The following is a 19,651-nucleotide window of genomic DNA, read 5'->3' as shown; positions in this document are numbered from 1 at the left end:
CAAATGCCCTGGGGCAGTGATATGCTAAATATGCTTGTGGAACTGAGTGGAGAAAGTGTACTAGAGTGGAAAGAGATGGGGACAATGTCAGAGCAGCTGAGAGATATGACGAGGAGTGTGATCCCACGGGTTTTGAAGATAATCCAGCAAAAATTTAAAAACACTTTCAACCTGAGTGAGAAAGAATATCTCCCAAGTGCTTTTGAACAGAAAACTGACATTTAAGATGTGATCAAAATATGTGAATAATATTTAACTGAAGTTTATCACAGTAAAAGACACACGGTCTTTAAAACAGTTACCTGCACATTGAACGCATACATCCCATTGTTCTTGGCACTCTCTGACTGTTCTGGAAGTCATCTTTGATGTGATCAAACTTCAGTGAATGATGCTTCCCATAGAAGTCCAATGGAAAGACCAGTTATTAAAAACTTTAAGGTACGTTCTCATCCACCTTCTTCACCAGATCTGGCACGGTAGGACTTCCGGCCCTTCTGCAAAGTCAAAATGACACTAAGAAGTAAACCTTTTGAATGGACTCAGCACACAGAGGCAGCTATGATAGCACAACTGAGAACATTCATGAAAGAGAGTTTACTGAACTGCTTCAGAAAGTGCAAGAGGGCTGGGGATTTAGCTCCGTGGCAAAGCACCTGCCTGGCAAACGCAAGGTCCTGAGTTCGATTCCTGGTACCAGAAGAAAAACAAACAAACAAAAAAGAAAATGCAAGAATGTGGGGTAGGTATGCCTGAAAAGAGGGAGAGTATTTTGAAGGAAAGCAAGGGCAAAATCCCTTTCATACTAAATGTTTAAAATTTAAACAGTTACCATATATTTCAATCATACCTCATAGGGAGTGGCTGAAGCTGGAAATTGGTCACATGTGTCGGGGAAGACAAGGCCAAAGTGACTAAAGCAATCAAACTATCTTAGTCCTGAGAAGAATATCCTGCCCAGACAATGCCAGTTATTAGTCACTAGGCAAACCTGTGTCTTGTAATACTAACTTTGTAAAACTATAAATAAACACCCCTACTGTGCTTCCCCTGTTCTTCTCCTTCCATCAGGAGAGAGGACCTCCACCTGACCTCAGCTCTTGTCTCTTGTCTATATTTTCCTCATCCTACAGCTGTTTTTCCCTGGGATCATTGATAGCCATGTGGTCATGACACCTCATAATTTAGGGTTTGCAAGATCAATTGGAGTAACATTTCCTGAATAGACTGGAGATTATAGGACAAAAGTCAAGGGAGGGGCAAGCACATGGAGGAGAGTGGAAAAGAATTTAGATGAAGGGTGAGATCGAGGTTGCATGGCATAAATGTTTACATCTTCTTTTCTCTTTTCTGCAGAAACCGCAGGCAACCTAGCCTTCCTTTATCAAATTCACACAGCACCTTTGCCAGGACAACACATGAATTTCATTTCTAATTCAATAAAAGCAAAGACAAATGAACTGTGTCTTTGGGGGTTCTTTACTAGAGAATTAAGTTTAATTAATATGGTAATAAGTGGGAATAAAATAGGAAAAACTAACTGGATTTATCCTCATATAATATCTGCACTTCAATGATGAAACAAAACAGGCTCTGATTCACCGCAGCAAGAGGGTGAAAAATAATGATGCCGGGAACTGTGGTCACTTATTACCTCACACACCATTGGGCTCTGTCATAGAAAGGAAGTACGAGATGTGGGCAAAAATGTGGGGTAATTAGTACCTTTGTGTATTGTGGGTGGTAATAGAAAAATGGTAACACTATATAGTCGTTTCTCAAAAAATTAAAATAGATTTACCATATTAGTCAGTAGTTACACTCTGAGAGTATACTAAGAAGAATTGCATAGCATTTTCACAATAGCTAAAACATGGAAACAACCCAAGTACAGTATCTATCAACTGATGAGTAGATAATAAATGTGTTATACAGTTAGCTTATTTTTATATATTGCATATGTTTTAATAGTCACATATTAAAATAATACATTTAAGTGGTTTAAATAATATGTGAAATATTTCATAACTACATTATAAATTTACAGTGTCTTTATATATCATATAATATATGGAAATGTGCAATGTGCACAAATGCATATTACGTTCACAAACAGTTTAGTTCCTAAACAGAAGCATCTGGAAGAATTTTGGTTTTGTTTGCCAACTTTGCATCCAGTAACAAACATGACCATGGTCATTTTTCTCACACAAATACAAATGTGGCCATCTTTTCCAAGATAGTAGAAAAAGTAAGTTTGTGAACTGAGGTAGCACTGTAACAGAGAGTCTTTAATATGTTGACTTTTCAAAATATTTGTCATACATTGTAAGAGTAAAAGAAAATTATATTTTTGGTAATATGATGATGACAATGGTATTAAGAAGAGAAAGCTATAAATAAATACCTGCCTGTCAGTTATCTATTGTTGAGTAAGTATCAAAACACCCAAGAAATCAGCAGACCTGACACCAATAAGGTTTACTGTTGTTCACGAGACAACAGCTGGGTGGCTTTTATTATCCTGCAACCAACTGGGCCAGCTTGGTTTGCACAGAGTTTCCGGTATCCAAGAGGGAAAAGTATACAACATTTTATGATACTGGGCTTAGAACTGTACAAAGTCCACTAGGCCTCATGTGGGCCAAAACCAAGTCGTGAGGCCAGCTCAGAGTTTAAGGAAAAGTGCATGGATATAAGGAGATCAATGATTGGGTTCATCAATTAAATTAGTAATGTATTAAGTGTTTCACAATAGACTAGAAAATAATTCACAAAGATACCAACTAAACATATAACTGTGGTTACTGTGTACTGTGAAATTAAAGAAACAAAGCAGCCTTCCTGTACTTTATAAACTTTGCCATGATTTGATTTTAATGGCAACCATACACCCATAATTTAAGTAAAAGATTTTCTTGCACAGTTAACACAAAAACACACACGAATCTAACAAATAAACCAGATGTAGAAATGACAGGTAAACAGATAACAGAGGTAAGAGCATAACCCTTTCACAGTGCCCAGTCAGTCTTTCTGAAGCCTTAGACAATCTATGCGCCCTGGGTGATGGAGGTGTCAGTGGGGTGAGGCTTCCTGGCAATATCAAAGCTCAGGGTGGCACTGAGACAAATAGACACTTAGATTAATTACCAGGGCTAAAACACTGAACACTGAGCCCAGGCATTGTGTGTGTTCGAATGCGTGTGTTTTCCTTCTGATAACTTTGTTACATGAACCAGGAAGGTTACACACCAGAAATGAGGCCCAGTTGTATCCTGCAAAACAGAAAGAGAATCTGAGAAGCTGGAGTTCCCCGTTTAAACTGAGTCATCACACTCTGGGCTGACAGGAAAGGAAGAAGGCTTTTGAGTGCTTCTGTTCCATTGTTTTTCCTGCCCCGGGAGAGTGCAGACAGCCAGGGCCGGTGAGTAGCTTTACTTACTCTCTGCTGGTGGCTGTGTTTTGAGGGAGTTACGTTTCTTGTCTCGGAGAAAGAAGGAGGCAGGGAGGGAGACCTACCACCCAATACTGTTTTTGTTGGTGGACTGGGGACAAAGGAGTTACGGGAAGTTTGGGGGACATCAGCCACTTTGTGAACAAAGTATTTTAGTTAACACTTTACAACTTCTTAAAAGAAAAGTAAATGTAAACGAATCTAAATTCCTTAAATTTTTCTGTGATCTGAGGCTTTTCTTTGGACTCATATTGATCTGAAATTCTCACGCATTCTCAGGATGAGAAGCCATGCAACTGAACAAAGTAACTTACATTTTTTCACCTTATTTCTGCTCTCTGTGTAAGCTTTCATTTTTGGCAACAAGTAAGCAAGCTACAGTTTATGTTCCTAACCTCTGAGCACAGGACTGTCAGCCATAGCAAGAGAAAGAAGAGAAGCCATTAGTTTATAGATATGATGTGTTATGTTATATGGCTCCACATACTGAATATAATGTCTTCTTAGATTACTGAAATTATTTTTTACTGTACTAAAAAATAAAACAAAAGAAAAGGGATCATGGATGATAAAAAGACTGAACTCATTATCTATCAGTAAGTTGCTTTGTGAACTCATTTCCCTTCTCTGAACCTCATTTTCTCAGTCTGTAAAACGGGAGAGGGTTCCACTGGGCAAGGTGGCACATCCCTGTAATCCCACTACTGCAGAGGCTGAGGCAGGAGGATTGTCTGGAGTTCAAGGCCAGCCTGTACTACAAAATGAGACCTTGTGTTAAACAAAACAAAACAAAACAAAACAGAAGATTGAACAGGAAAACAAGCTAAATGTTGTTACTTCAAGTGTGCTTCTTGGACTGGCAGCTTTGGCATCACCTGGGAAGTTATTAGAAATGAAAATTTAAGAAAAGAAAAGGAGAGAAGGAATGAAAGAATATATATATATTTGTGTATAGATAGGTATAGATATACAGCTAGCTATAGATATAGATATATATACATACAAGATAGGTAAGATAATTGTACCACTAATTTATATTGGTTAAGTGAAAGGAACAGCTAATGTTTTTAATTGTTTGATCAATCTTACATACTTATATCTGGTAATCTGAGGAACTACTTTGAAGATAACAATAAGTAATACAACAACCACTGTTGATTTCCTATCATCTTGTTTCGAAATTCTGTGTCGTTTCTATAGTGTTTATGTTTTTTTTTTGTTACTTTGTTTTTGTTCCTTTTTCTTTAAAATAAAATAAAGAAAAAAGAAAAAAAAAAAAGAAAATTCCTAGAACGTAGTCTAATCATTCAAATAAGAATTTGGGGAAACATGGTAGAGAAAGCTCTGCTTATAGAGCTTTCTAGATGATTCCTTTTTTAAATTTTTAATTTTTTCAATCATATTTTATTGGTATACTTCAGATATACCTCATGATCACATTCATCATAGAGAATTTGTACCTGTACATGATATAACTTAATGCACATTAAAATTTGAGAACCACTGGCTTAGAACCAAATGTCTAGGATTCTCTTCCTATCTAATATCCATCGTGCTCGCAGCTAACGGGCACCTAGTGATGAACCATTCAATAACACAAAGTCCGTTGTTAAGCACCTAGGTGATGGACGTTTTGATGACTTTGGAAGAAATGTGTTAAACAAAAAGGAAATCAGCAAGATGTAGAAAGATGTTCAACAAAAAGAAAATCCGCCAAAAAACAAAAGATGTGCTCAACAAAAAGGACATCCGCAAAGTAAGAAAAGAGGTGAATCGCATCGTGAACAACACTGAAAAAGTGGTGAAGGATATCCCTGAGAAGACAGGCAAATTGCTTGCAGGCCAACTAGCCCATCCCAAGGAACGGCAGAGATTACGTGAGTAGCTTCAGTTGAAGGCCTAAAAACTCATTCTTTCTCTACTGTCTGTGTGTGCTGTTTTTATTCTCCCACTTACAAGTACAGAACAAACTATCCCCATCAATAGGAATTTTTGTGTCACTATTTATTCTATTTAATAGCACAATCTACCCCAATCTACCCTAATTACTTTTATACCCTAGCACATTTTCCTTTTCCTTTAACAATTACCATCTTAATTATACCATAACATTTATTTATTCACTATATAATTATCTTCCTCTTCTAAAAATAAGCTCCAATACAGGGATCTTTGCCTGATTTTTTTTTTTCATGAATAGATTCAAAGCATATCATAAACTGGGAGTGGTGGTACACAACTGGAATCCCAGCACTCAGGAGGCTGAGGCAGGAGGATCATTGTGAGTTTGAGACCAGCCTGGACTACAAAGTGAACTCAAGGCCAGCCTGAACATTTGACCCATGATGGGTACTCAGAAAATACTCATAAGTGAATGAATGAATAAATGGCTATTTAGAATTCAGAGATAATGCTTAGAGAGGCTACGATTCTCTGGTTATATAAGGGAGACTTTAGAGTTATTCAGAGCTATATAAAATCTTCAATGGAGAAATATCCACCACCTTCTACGTCATAGCTCCAGGGAGAAATTTCTGGAAATCTAGATTTGTATTAGTTAGAAGGCACAGAATTTAACAGTTACTGTTTGCTTCTCAATAGAACGTAAGATGGCATGCATTTCCCCCCCAAAATAGTAAATATTTTAAGCTTTGTGAATGATATGATCCCTTTCATGATCGAGATTTGCTACTATAGCATGAAAGCATCAAAAACATATGCCATAAGTGTTGATGTATTTCAATAAAATTTAATTTTTTTTTTTTGCTTCCAGTTTATAGTTCTTTAACCCTGACCTAGAGTATAACATAGAAATAAGTATATTCTAAATTTTTGGAATATTCCTCTAGAAGTATTTTTGTTGCTGTTCAAAGATTATTTAACCCGTCTATAGATTTTTGCATCTCTTTCAGGAAATAGTGAATGCTATCACCAACAAGCCATGACTAAATACTTTTATTATTCTTTCGGTTATATAAGCAGGAAGGTAAATGACTTCCTCTTCATTTCTTCTGCCTCCCTTTTCACTGGGTACAGAGGTCAGCAACCTCTGAAACATAGTTGAAGCTGGAAAATTGGTTCATCCCTCATGCTTCATAGAGGAGTCTTATGCTAGCTGTGCTCAGTTACTTATCAGAGCAATGGGGAGAGTTTGAAGTATATAGGTTCTAGACATCAGATTCTGCTGACAAATCTGTTTTTCATATTATTTCAGAATCTCATCCTGAAAATGATGAGAAATCTGAAAACAATTCTGCCTCATCATCCTCTTTGAGAAGTAATTGCCTCCAATCCCCAGGTCACAAGTGAAGTTTTTCACACCTTAATTCTCATGAGAAAGTCTCTGGGTAAAGATCTGGGAATCCTGTGTTTTCAGTGAATTTTCATTATTGGGAATGACTTTCAGAGTACTGTATAGCACTGATCCTTAGTATTTTGCTCATTTCTATAGCAGCATCTGAAGATGATAGTAAAGAAAGCAGAGATGAAGAAATTGCTGTGTCAGTGGAGGAACTGGCTATCGCTCCAGCAGGTAACCACTAGCGAACTGTAAGCTTTATGAGAACCCTCAGACATCGGCTACGGTGAGGCAGCTGTACAGGGGCTCTTCATAATGGGTGAAAGACCATTAAATCGAGGTTCAGACAATTTAGCTTTCTCTCACTTCTCAGTCTAAGAATGTCCTTCAAAATTGTGATTACCACTTAGTTCCCTGCTCTACAATTCTCAGAATCCAGAGGGGAAAAACATGAAGGTAAAGTAAAGGTAAAGAAACAAGAGGATGCTGGTGTGGCCCCAGGATCAGTATTAAAGGTGGTAGGTAATGTCTATTGCTGAACACATAATGACATTATTTGAACTAAGTAGATTTTAAGAAACCTTTATGAAGTCTCGGAAAGGCTACAGAGAATTTGAATAACAGTCAAGAAACCTATCTGCACCAAACCACTAGCCACACATTCTAGTGTTTATATACCAGAACAGTGGATAGAGTGTAGATGAGAGACTCATATTTAATGAAACTAATAACACCTTTAAATAAACTATAAGATTCATATTTTAATGAAATTAATAAAGGAAAAAGAAAGATAGCAAGACCTTTTATTAATGAAGAAAAAAGATAAAAAGAAGCAACTTACTGCAATAAATAGAATAAGAATATGATTTTTAAAAGGCATTTAAAAATCTCACTATGAGTGACACATACAGTAATCAAATAAATTGCTTAATTATTAGGCTATCTTAAAGAATTCTAGTATCAAGCAAGGGGTTATACTTGTATTATTTCCTGAATGCCACTACTTCAGAAGTACTGGACAAATTTACCAAGTAATGAAACATGGCACTTTTCATGGGTGTATGTGTTCAGTGCACAGTAGTTGAAAAGCTGAACTGCTCCTCTCAATCCTAGGTTTACCTGGCAGTAAGTAAGGCAAAGCAAGATCTTGCTAATATTGTTTCTAATTATTAAGGGTAGATATATAATAAATGTGTAAAAGTAGTGTATTTTCAGAGTACATACAAGAAAGAAAAGGATGAGACATGCCAGAGATAGAGATATTGTGTCTGAGGGTGGAGAGAGAGGAAGGCGGAGGGAAAGGAAGAGAGGCGGGTGGTTATTTGTCTCCCCAGGCTTGAGTCACGAGGAAGAGCTTGTAGCAGGCTCTAAGTAGAGAGGGGAGGGGCAGGGGCCTAGGACAGGAATGGTCTTGCTGTGAGAGGTTAGAAAAGAAGGCAGATCTAGGTGTAAAATAGGAAATTAGGGAAAGTCTAACTGGGGGAGCTATAAAATAGATCTGAGGTATTCTGCATGGGCCATTTTGTCGGTGGAGAAGCATCTGGATGTTATTGCCAATAGAAAATCTTAGACGGTTTTGTTTTATTTAGATTTAAGCATTACACAATGTATACGTGTGTCAAAGCATAACGTATTATCTAATAAATATGCATAGTTTTTATGTTTTCATGTATTAGTTAAAATAAAGATGAAGGGATAACAGGATTTCGACTGAGGTTATAACTATAAAGGTCATGAGAAGCATTTAATTTACTAGTAGTTTGAGAAGCGAGTAAGAGGAAAGAATCAAATTCTTGTTTGGGTTTGCCAACTGAATGACTGCGATGGTCTACAGAGTTAGAAGAAACAGGTGCTGCTCAGGAAAGACAAATTTGTAGAGGAGACAAACATCAAGTGCCTCGCTTTGTACTTGTGTAGGTGAAACACGTTATCTCCTAGAGAATGAATAGATAGGTGGATGTTCAGTTGCGGAGTTCATGGAGAAGTCAGGGCAGGGAACGAATGTTGGAATCATCAGCGTGCAGAGGGTATTTTAAGGTATAAGATTGGAAGATGCCAACTCAGTGAGAAAAAATTGATAGATTATATTAGAGAGATTAAATTCAAAACTTTGATTGAAATATTTAAAAATTGATAGATCTTATTAGAGAGCCCAAAACATGACAAAACACATTTTGGAGTGATCGCAAAGAGAAAGAAGCACCAAGGAACACAGATTTAGGAAGAATGGCTGAGCAACACAGCATTACAGAAACCTCAAGAACACTGTTCAAGAAAGGGGACACGTTTTCCCATGTAAGACGGCTAATAAACAACAGATCGTGAGGCACAGAGTTCGTAGGAAGTACTTGATTTAAGTGATGAGCGTAACAGCCAGGTTGGATTGAAAAAAGTTTTAAAAATAGTGAAAATAGACAGTATTTTTATGGAACTGTGCCGGGAAGTGAGACAGAAATGTGACACTAGCTGGAGAAGAAGCAGGGCCAAGAGAAATGCTCTTAATAAGACGACTGACGTGAAGTTACGCTGATTTGCAATGGGCATAGCTCAGTGGGGAGAGTGCAAATTTGACGATATAGAACAGGCGCTGAATCAGTATCTAAGTTGAATCCTTAGGGGGTGAGGGGAGATGGAATTCTGACAATAAGAACAGAGGATGACCTTAGATAGAAGGAAAGACCCATCTCTGCAGTAGAATGAAAAGAAAAATAAGTGGGTACTTTGAAGATATCAATATGTAATACAACAAGCATTGTCAGTTTCCTACCACTTTGTTCGTAACTCTATTACCTGTACTGTTCTTTTGCTATTTTGTAAAAGGTTGTCTGTCTGTTCATGCTTTCCTCCTTTTATTTTTAAAATAAAATAAAGAAAAAGAAAAATTAGTCGGTAGTGTGTAGGTAAATTGATAGATTTTTGAACACTAAGATAAAATAATTTGTATGCAAAAATATTATAAGAAAGAGAAGGCTTGTGCCCTAGAGGAAAAACAAATAACAAAGCAGAGATATTCTCAAGTATCTGAAGATATCTAATCATTAATGAAGAGTTATAAACTCTGCATTTTCCCAAATAATCATTTTAGACACTGGGCATATAGAAAAGAAAGACATCTTCCTGTCTTAATTACTTTATGGTACACTGATCACAATGAAATTCAATGGGAATTAGTACTTATAAGGGACATTCATATTTAAGGATAGAAACATAGAGAAAGGACATATTGAAGCCATGAAAGCATTGTTGAGCATTCACTGGGGGAAGGGATTAGATGTTTTCTGAATGGTGGTTAATGTGTGCCAGTACCCAGAGGATACACATTTTATGATAAACAAAATTGTAAAGAATGGCATAGAGGACAAAGTCAAGACAACACAAAAACAACAAACATGACAGGAGTTAACAATTGCTGTGCACTACATAGTGTATCTTCAACGATGGTGCTCAGTCTTCATTGTCATTGTTAGTTTTTTATTTTTAAAATAAAATTTTAAAAAAGAATCAGCATGGCATAGAATAGTGCAGATTACCTTTCAAGAGACATTGTAAGTGGAGGTCAGAGTGTTAATAAGAAAATAGAGATATTATAAATGAAGTTTATCTGAACAGTGATTTGACTGAACGAAATGAAAGGTAAGCTTCTTTACACATTTTAGACTCTGTATGTGACTCTAAAGTGTTGGACTTGAAAGACTAGTCACTGCTGTGGCCACTGGGTAAACAAAGACATTTATAGTGGGGTCAGTAATATGAGGAAAAGAAAGGAAGAGAAGGGGCGTTCTCAAGACATTTGTTTCAGTGAAACAAGAAACAATTTTCTTATTTTCTCTTAAGTGGAATTGTCATAAACATTGCTGACGAATGAGTGGACATGTGCCTGACGGCAAGACAGGGTATATGATCACTTAATGAGTCACCTTCTTTGTTTCCTGTTTCTCTTTTAGGTCCTCAGGAAATCCACTGCGCCCAATCCAAGAATACACTGAAGCTCTGCCCTCGTGATCATTTCCATAACCTGAAGAAAGAAATGGCGGATAAGGTGATAGGCTTTGTCATAGAGAGGCAGCATATTGTAAATTCAAGCAAGACACTGGGGAGACAATGGATGTTTTAATTCTTGTAGAGAGAATTTGTATTACCCTTTAGACAAAAGTCATTAGTTGCATCTATAAAGTGGTCTTCATGTTAGATTCCCCATCTCTTCTACCTCATCCTGGAACTCACTATCCACTAGTCTCTACCACCTAACCCAAACCCAGTTCTTACAAGAATGAATACTCAGACCTAGCATGTGATTTTACTTTGGTGCTCTGTCTTTCTTCTTAGGAGGCGTATATTTCATTACCAAGCTTTCTGTCTTCCACTCTATACTGATACCAGCTTCTTTTGTTTGAACGGAAGGGCCTGAGTCAAGTCATTCTCCATCTAATAATTACAGATATATCCAATAATGGAGAAAGAAGGCCGTACACGACTGGCCCTCATCATCTGCAACAAAATATTTGACTCTTTTTCTATTCGACATGGTGCTGAGGTTGACGTTGCGAGGATGCAAGACCTGCTTACAGACCTCGGGTACTCAGTGATAGTAAAAGAAAACCTAACGGCTCAGGTAACAGTCTGAGAGTGGAATAAGTTTCTTTCCTTCTAAAACAATTTTCAACTTTTCCTGGGCAGCAGTCATCCTATAGGAATGCTATTTGCTCCAGAATATGAGCCACTGGGTCTCAGTACACTGTTCTGCAGAGCACAATCTCATAGCAAATATTTCGAGAATTTCTGCAGAGCAATGTTTCACTAAAAATGTGGGGTTCTTGAGAATTTTCAATCTGGAAGGTGTCTGTTAGTTGATGAGCTGGATAAGAAACAAGTTCTGGGCCTTGAATCTATCAGAGATCTACTAAGTGGTCCTGTGACTCATCATAAGGTCAGATTCATGTGTCTAACTGTAAAGGTATTTAAGTAGTTGTGATTCTGGTATGTTATGAAATACCCTGGCAGGATTTAGAGAAATCATTTTATGCTTAAATTTCAGCTATTCTATGATGAAAAAATGTGATGCTTTCAGTTTTTGTCAATGGAAAAGTCTCTGTCTGCCTGTCTTTTCTATCCTTAATGAAAACCTACAGGAAACTGACTGGAATACAGATGAATACATATTGATCGTCTGAAACACTGGTCATCTCACTTGGCCCTCATTATACTCTATTTTCCAGTTTCTTCAGAAAAAGAGACACTGGGCTAGCTGCTGTATAAAACCTACTAACTTCATATTCGATAGACCTAAATTGTCTAGATTTATGCCAGAATACTATTGCTCTTAGAATTCCATTCAGTCAAAATAACCTGATTCTTTAGTTCTCATTAATTTTCATGAGCTCTGTGCATATGAACTCTATATGGAAAGTTCCTCCATAGTGACTCTGGATCTCTTCAGGAAATGGAAACAGAGCTAAGGCGTTTTGCTGACCACCCAGACCACCGGTCATCAGATAGCACCTTCCTGGTGTTTATGTCACATGGTATTGAGGATGGAATTTGTGGGACAAAGCACAGTGATGAAAAGCCAGATGTTCTTCGTGATGACACCATCTTTACAATTTTCAACAGCAATAATTGCAGGAATCTGAGAAACAAACCCAAGGTCATCATCACGCAGGCTTGCAGAGGCAGTAAGTCTGAGTTAGGACCCCAGGAAGTGATCCTATACTTCTCTAAGGCCTGTTTCTAAGTTTCATTTTCCCAGGGATGGGTGAGGGAAGCAACAAATTAATATTCTGCTTATATCCAGCTCAGAAAGATTAATAAACAGTAAGTCACCTAAAATAATGGGAAATGTCCCAATCACTTGGGACTAGGATTATTCCAAGCCTGTGTGGTATTTTTTCAAGCAGTAAGATATTTGCATTTTAATAAATATCATGATAAAATGTACTACATTAAGGCATCATGGTAAAAGATTTACACTGTGTGCGTGTAAGTGTCACATAGTACCACATATCTCATTAGATGTGATGTCTTTCTCAGGGGGTGATGGGATTGCCTGGGTGACCACTGCGAGGACAAAAGTCATGGCAGACACACGTGCACCTCCCTTGCAGTATTACTGGCACCGTGCACGGTGTGATGCTGTCACAATGACCCATGTTGAAAAGGATTGCATTGCTTTCAAATCTTGCACTCCACGTAAGTGATTTCAGACAGGAAACTCTCTAAACCTCCTACTGGTTTCTATGTGTTGTGCTTGTCTATAATCGTGTCTCATTACTGAACAGTTTTACTCTACTTAATTGGATATTCTAATTGGAGGAGAGATTTAAAATATTGAGAGCCATAAAACTCGATTTGGAAGGACACTTTCCATGTTAGTAGGAGTGCAAGGAGTCTCCAGATTTAAAAGAGTTTCATGACACAAAAGTAAGGGAGGTTTTGTTTGATTTGTTCTTCTGAAACAGGAAGGGCACTGCAATGCCTTTTTTGTTATGACTTGCCTCACCCGATTGCCTACTAGCAATCACACAACCCAACTAGTGAAACTGTCAGGCCTGGTCCTCCCACACAAGTACCTCTTAGCCTGCTACTTGAGTATCTTCTGGGGAAAGTAATTAACATTGGCATGCCTGCATTTGGGCTAATATAGCCAGTGAATGAAAGCCAATCTTGCTCTGGCTTTTTTGGCAGGAAAGTGATGCTAGAAGGTAGAAGTAGAACATAGAAATAGAGAACAGTCTTGGTTGTCCTTGATCCACTTAGCAGAAAAAAAAAAAACTTTTAATAATCATTCATAATATTATTCTATCAAGAATTTAAATAAAGCAATGTAAAAAAACCCAAGTAAACACAGTTCATAATTCCAAGTGCTCTGACTTAGTGACTACAAGCTTTAATGGTCAGTGTAGGATGTCCTTCAGTATGGATTTCTGACTCAGTATGTCTGGAGTAGGTCTTGAGGTTCTGCCTTTTTAAAAAGCTTCTTTGTGCTGCTCATGATGTTGTGCATGGCCACGAGTGTATGGGTAACAATTACCAGGCTCTGAGGCTAACCTGGGGAATAGGAAAGAGGCCATACAAGAGGTGCCCTCCTGATCATGTGAACACTAACACACAGAACTGTATAACTTCTATTTGTTTTATATATTGCATGTTTAGTAAGGCTTCATTTAAAGGAAGAGCCCTACAATTTTAGCTGGTAAACTAAGTTGAAAAGTCATATGAAGCTTGATGCATACTCAGAATAATTATTTAATTTCATTGACAGAATAAAATCCTTGCATTCCTTTTCTGCATTTATAATCATCTGCTGGGAATAGGGCAGATGTGCAGAGCACATGTTACACAATTAAACCAGAGAGTTACTGACACTGATGAAGTTTATAATAGGGCTAGAAAAACAGAAATCAATTGGGAAAAATGCACAAATACACCAAAACAAATTGAACAAGGACTGTCAACTGTGATGAGTGCTTTCAAGAAACATTTCTGCTTAAATTTAAAAGACAAATGTCATATTAATCATATTAATGATAAAAGAAATATCCTGAGCAGGAAAAACAGTTTGAATAGAGGACCTGAGAAGAAAAGGATCTTGGAGGAGAAGTCCAGGAATGTCAGTGTCCAGATCCAAGGAAGAGGAATAGTACGGACACCAGAAAAGGAGATGACAGTCTGATAATTAGAGGCATTGCATGACATTTATACTAATAGTAAAGGAAAATTTTGGTGGGATGTAAGCAAGGATATAGTAAGATCATTTCATTTTTAAAAGAACTCTCTGAGAAAATCTGTGAAAATGAATTACTGTACAGAAAGAGCAGTTATAGAAAAACAGGTTAAATTCTATTGCAGAATTGCCAGTCAGAGGTGATAATGATAGTTATAGAATGATGTAAATAATTAAAAACAAAAGGAAATTAATAAGTAGCATATTAATTTAGTAGCTGTGGTCTAGTAGATATGGTAGGAAACAAAGATGACAGTGGTGACTTGGTTCGCAAGTTTATTCATTTAAACAGGAATCTTGCAAGAAGCTTTGATAGGACTGTGGCATGTATGAAGGTAAAGAAAGAATAGCGTGTTGAATAGTGGTATGTTTTAGAAAAGTGATCTACAGGGCTGGGGATTTAGCTCAGCGGCAAAGCGCCTGCCTGGCAAGCGCAAGGTAGTGAGTTCGGTTCCCGGTACCGGAGAAAAACCAAAAAAAAGAAAAGTGATCTACATTAAAGATAATGAAGGATTACATTTAATAAACTAAGAATGGACAGAGCTGTCTAAAAGTTGAGAACAGTGTGAAATAAAGTCCTATACTAAGACTGGAAGAACTGTAGAGTTCAAGATCAGAGATGGAAGGGTTAGCTCAGCAAGTAGGGTCAGAGAATAAGACAGGAGACTAGGAGTCCATATTTTTAGAAATAGCAATAAAGACTCTTGGAATTTGACAATAGATTCTGATATGAATATCAGTTCAAGCAAAGGTGAGCTCTGATAAACGACTGTGAGGTTTAGGAATGTGGAAATCACAGATGACCTTGGAAAAAGCCTGTTTTATAAGGCTGGTATGTAGAGAAACAAGAGAGCAACGCGCAGAGTGGAAGGAAATGGAGGTGGAGAGGATGGACATATTTGAAAAACCTAAGTACAAAAGGGAAAGAGAGGGGCTGGGGTTCTAGCTCAGCGGCACAGCGCCTGCCTGGCAAGCGTGAGGTTGTGAGTTTGAATCTCGGTACCGGAGAGGGGGCAAAAAAAGGGAATGAAAAGTAGGAAGCCATCTGTAGGTAAATGATGTTTAAGGGAATATTATCTTCTATTTCTAGTAAATAGATCTTCTATTTTCTAAATAAATCTTCTATTTTCTAATAATAGAAACTTAAATACCTTAGGATGGTAAGGACTAATAGTCTTCCAAAAGATTTTTATGCAACAGAAACAAGTCTAGAGAAAGAGGAGCCCAAGAATTAAGGAACAGAGACTTTGATGCTTTTTTCTCTATTATGCAGGGAGTACGAGAGGACTCAGTGGTCTTTTCTACTCTATGCAGTCCTACCAGGTGTAACTTTTGCCTTGCCTGTGAAGAAGGCTGAGAGAGGGTCCATGAACGTTTTATCTATTGTGGAAATCTGAGGTCGCAGTATTGCCCAGCTAAGCCCTTTCTCTTTTCAAAAGCATCAGATTATACTTTGTCCCAAAGCCTTTGTCCCAAATAGCTTCCCATGCTTCTACAAAAGCTACATTCACCAATGTTTTCCTACATTATTTCAGATAATGTTTCTTGGCTGCTAGAAACTGGCTCTCCCTTCATTTCTCTCCTCACCTACTTCATCAGAGAATATTGCTGGAGTCACCATTTGGAGGCCATTTTTCGAATGGTAGGAGTGTTCTTTCTTTCCAGCTTTGAAAACTGAAAAGAACCACTTGCAAGCCATTTTTAAAACTGCCACAGTGCTCATCATCTGATCCAACATCCTTTCTTCCATGTTTATTTAAACAGGGAATGTTCATTAATTCCATATAGAACCAATTTGATTTTTCTAATAGCATCTGATTCTCATAGCTTTGCTCACCCAAGAAATTCTTCTTAAGGGTTCTAGTTCATTCCTGTCTGCACCATATCTAAGGAATAGCTAGAAATATCTTTAGTCTACTCTGCCTAGGAATATTCTTAAGATACGCTATAGTGTTTTTTGCTGTTGAGAGTGATTGTGCGTTTCCTGTTTTAAGACCCATTATAAAGACTTTCTTTTACTATTTCAGGTTCAAAATTCATTTGAGACTCCAACAGTACTGGCACAGATGCCTACCGTTGAAAGAGTATCTATGACACGATATTTCTACCTCTTCCCTGGGATTTAAAATACATGGAAACCTCTCAGGTAAAACACACTTTAGACTTGAATTTGGGTTTTCCCTGCTCCGAGTCTACACAGAAAGACTGAATAAGAATGAAGAATAACCATGGCCTACTAACTGTTTATTTGTTACTGAGGGTCATGTTTGCTTTTTCTTAAGAACCTCTGGTGAGTCACTTAGTTTATTTGCCCTCAACTGCGCTATAATATTTGTATAAGAAATGATTAGTTTAGTGGTGACCAGGTGAAAAGCCTTCAGGCACATTTTTTTTCAAGAATCACTCAGTGTAAGAGAATAGTTGAGGCATGCACAAAATGCAAACTTTAGAAGTGCTGTATGTCGTGTGTTTTGGGAGTACTCACCAACAGTCAGTCTTTCTGAGTCACGTCTTCCCCGTTTGCAATGAGGCTGACCTATATCGCAGCCTCAAATGAGAAGTTGCTGCCTCTATCCTGAAGCAACGTGTGTCGGTTCCTGCCATTGGCAGGATTGTATCTCTTTTACAAAGAGATTTCTTACTGCAGAAATTAGTTCCACTGATATCTCAGCTGTAATAGTCTGGATATCCATATTCTCTGTACTTTTTTCAAGGAAAATGAAGACATTGTGGTTTCTATCAATCCATTATTTTAAAAGATCAATTTTTGATCAGGAATATTTTTATATTAAACTTCTCAACTGATAGCTTTCCACAAGTACTAAATAAGTCACTATCGCATTAACACTGAATTAATGCATAATACATTTTTAAAAACTTATTCTCTTATTTTACTATAAAGCAAGTCATACTCACTAATTTTAGATATTAAATTTAAATATTAAACCCATTAAAGGAAGCTTTTAATGAAGAAATAATCATTGCTAGCTAAACTTTTTGAGAACTTGTTAAAACCCCTTATTCAGTTTTCCTCTTTTGAAAATCTTTTTGGGCAAAACTCAACTTATTTTTATATAATTGATTTACTTTATATCCACAATTTTGTGCATTTTTACTTATTTTTTCAAATCATTACTAATGGCAATAAACAGGTCTTAAATATTATTTTTATTTATAATATATATCAGACATATACAGTAAAACTATTTCACCTTCATCTTACTTTGAGATGTTGTTTTCAATATTGATTTCCTACGCCCATGTGATGATGAATATATTTATGTGTTTACTTCTGTCCAAGAATGTTTGCTTTCTTTGAATATATTCCATAAAATTATCTTGCCAGATTGATGGCTAAATACTTTTGCAACTTCAGATGAATTATTGTCAGCTCTTTATGCATAATTATATGTCAACAAGAAATCTAATAATTACTAAGAGGCAGAAAAATATTTAATTTAAATCTTACTAACTGAGTAGATTTAAAACAATAAAATTCCTTGGCATAATTTTGTTAATACCATAAGCAGATTTTCTAATATTTTTGTTTCTGTTTTTGTTACTGGAAATCGAATTCACCACCTTGTGCCTGCCAGGCAGGCACTGTACTGCTGAGCTATATCCCCGGCCCTCTAATAAAATTGAGAATGATGTTGAAAATTTTCTCACAACTAAAATAAGGTTTTAATGGGTTGCAAATATGTATATTGGATTATGTAGAACTGTGCTTTAAGAATTCTCTTTGTCACATATTCTTTTTATTTTTAAAGGAAGTTTATACTTTTCTTTGAATAGCCTCTCCAAATTTCCAACTAAGGATATTACAAATATATTGTGTTTTTCCCTATCTGAATGAGAATTTTTTTCTCCATAGTTTCCAACTGAATGTGGCAGCAACTCTATGAAGAAAAGGAAATGTGAACCTCCACTGATGCTTAAATATACATAATCTTGCATTGAGCAACTTTGTTCAACACCCACTGACTTAATTTTTCCTTCGATCCCTTTTCTTTTACTTTGTTTCATTACTACATGTTTACAATACATCGTGAATACATTTATTGTCCAGAGTAGTTCATATCATATCTTAGTCCTTTTTACCTCCCCTTTCCTTCTTTCTTTGCCCTCTCCCTCTATCCCTAGATCCTGTTCCTGTCTGTATAAGGTTCTGCAAATTATGGCTTTTTTCTCTCTGGCCAATATTCATGGCTTTTACTTCATTTTGTGAATTTTTATGCTTACCAGATTTCTAGCTATAATAGCCATGTATGATAATGATACTAGTCATTCTTTATTATTTAAATGAGAATACTTTCAGTATTTCAACATTAGAGTGTGTTCTATTACTTAAATTCATTTTCATAATAATAAAATATATGTTTACATTGCTATCCTCCACCTGACTTGTCTCTTTCAAGGATGAATGCTACTTTGGACTCTGCTGTCAAACAAAAGAAATCAAACTATTGATTATTGTATATTGAGTACTGATATAGTTATTTTAACTATTGGCCTAGTAACAATTATTGATTACATTCTTGGAGTGACAAGTTCTTTATTATGGAATATTTTTCGTTTACTCTCAACTTAAAGTAATGTTGCCAATATTTGACTTAGAATTTTTTGTATTTATATGCATATACATATTTATAGGAGTTTTGGCTTATTTTTAATTTAGCCAAATTAAATTTTTACTGTTTGGGGTTGGGGATTTAGCTAAGTGGCACAGTGCCTGCCTGGCAAGCATGAGGTCATGAGTTCAATTCCCAGTACCGGAAAAAGACCAAAAAAATAAATAAATAAAATAAAATAAAATAAATTTTTACTGTTTTTCAAAGAATTATGAGAACTATTTTTATTAACAAATTATCTGAAAATGTTTATAATGTAATTTAAATAAATTACCAGTATCAAATGAATGTGTGTAATCATTTTCTCAACTTTCAATCTTCAGCAAATAAAGCCTAGTTTAAAAAAAAAAAACAAGAACTATCTTGATTTGGAGAACATAACCAATTTATGCAAATATATCCAGTTATAATTGAAGTTATAAAGAAGAAAGTAAAAATAACTTGTGTTGCACAAGATGAATTTTCTCTTCCACATTTCTTCCTTGCTGTCTTTCTTCTCTCTCCCCATATATGAGCTCACAGGTATATTGGCAAACATTCTGTAC

The 19,651-nt window shown here is 36.5% G+C and overlaps 1 protein-coding gene across 6 annotated transcripts in view; it reads left to right on the top strand.

Annotated features, from left to right (window-relative positions):
- The window catches only part of LOC102022374 (caspase-4), a 70,182-nt gene extending 51,309 nt beyond the window's left edge, over nt 1–18,873 (top strand). The window contains exons 1-10 of one of the 6 annotated variants that reach the window (XM_005378000.2): nt 3,258–3,427; nt 5,079–5,334; nt 6,909–6,989; nt 10,700–10,794; nt 11,194–11,367; nt 12,193–12,427; nt 12,783–12,941; nt 16,011–16,117; nt 16,503–16,621; nt 18,350–18,873. In XM_005378000.2, the coding sequence (XP_005378057.1) occupies nt 5,148–5,334; nt 6,909–6,989; nt 10,700–10,794; nt 11,194–11,367; nt 12,193–12,427; nt 12,783–12,941; nt 16,011–16,117; nt 16,503–16,601 (1,137 nt within the window). In that variant the 5' untranslated portion in view covers nt 3,258–3,427; nt 5,079–5,147 and the 3' untranslated portion in view covers nt 16,602–16,621; nt 18,350–18,873. Of the gene's footprint in view, nt 1–3,257; nt 3,428–5,071; nt 5,335–6,671; nt 6,805–6,908; nt 6,990–10,699; nt 10,795–11,193; nt 11,368–12,192; nt 12,428–12,782; nt 12,942–16,010; nt 16,118–16,502; nt 16,622–18,349 lie in introns of those variants that run through there. The other 5 variants (XM_013511167.1, XM_013511166.1, XM_013511168.1 and 2 more) reach the window with 5 other exon arrangements.
- The last annotated feature ends 778 nt before the right edge of the window (nt 18,874–19,651 follow it).

The sequence above is a fragment of the Chinchilla lanigera genome, unplaced genomic scaffold (genome assembly GCF_000276665.1).
Source record: "Chinchilla lanigera isolate Chin_1 unplaced genomic scaffold, ChiLan1.0 scaffold00011, whole genome shotgun sequence".
NCBI lineage: Eukaryota > Metazoa > Chordata > Mammalia > Rodentia > Chinchillidae > Chinchilla > Chinchilla lanigera.
Note: the sequence above shows the minus strand (reverse complement) of the source record. Positions and strands in the feature narration are given on the sequence as shown.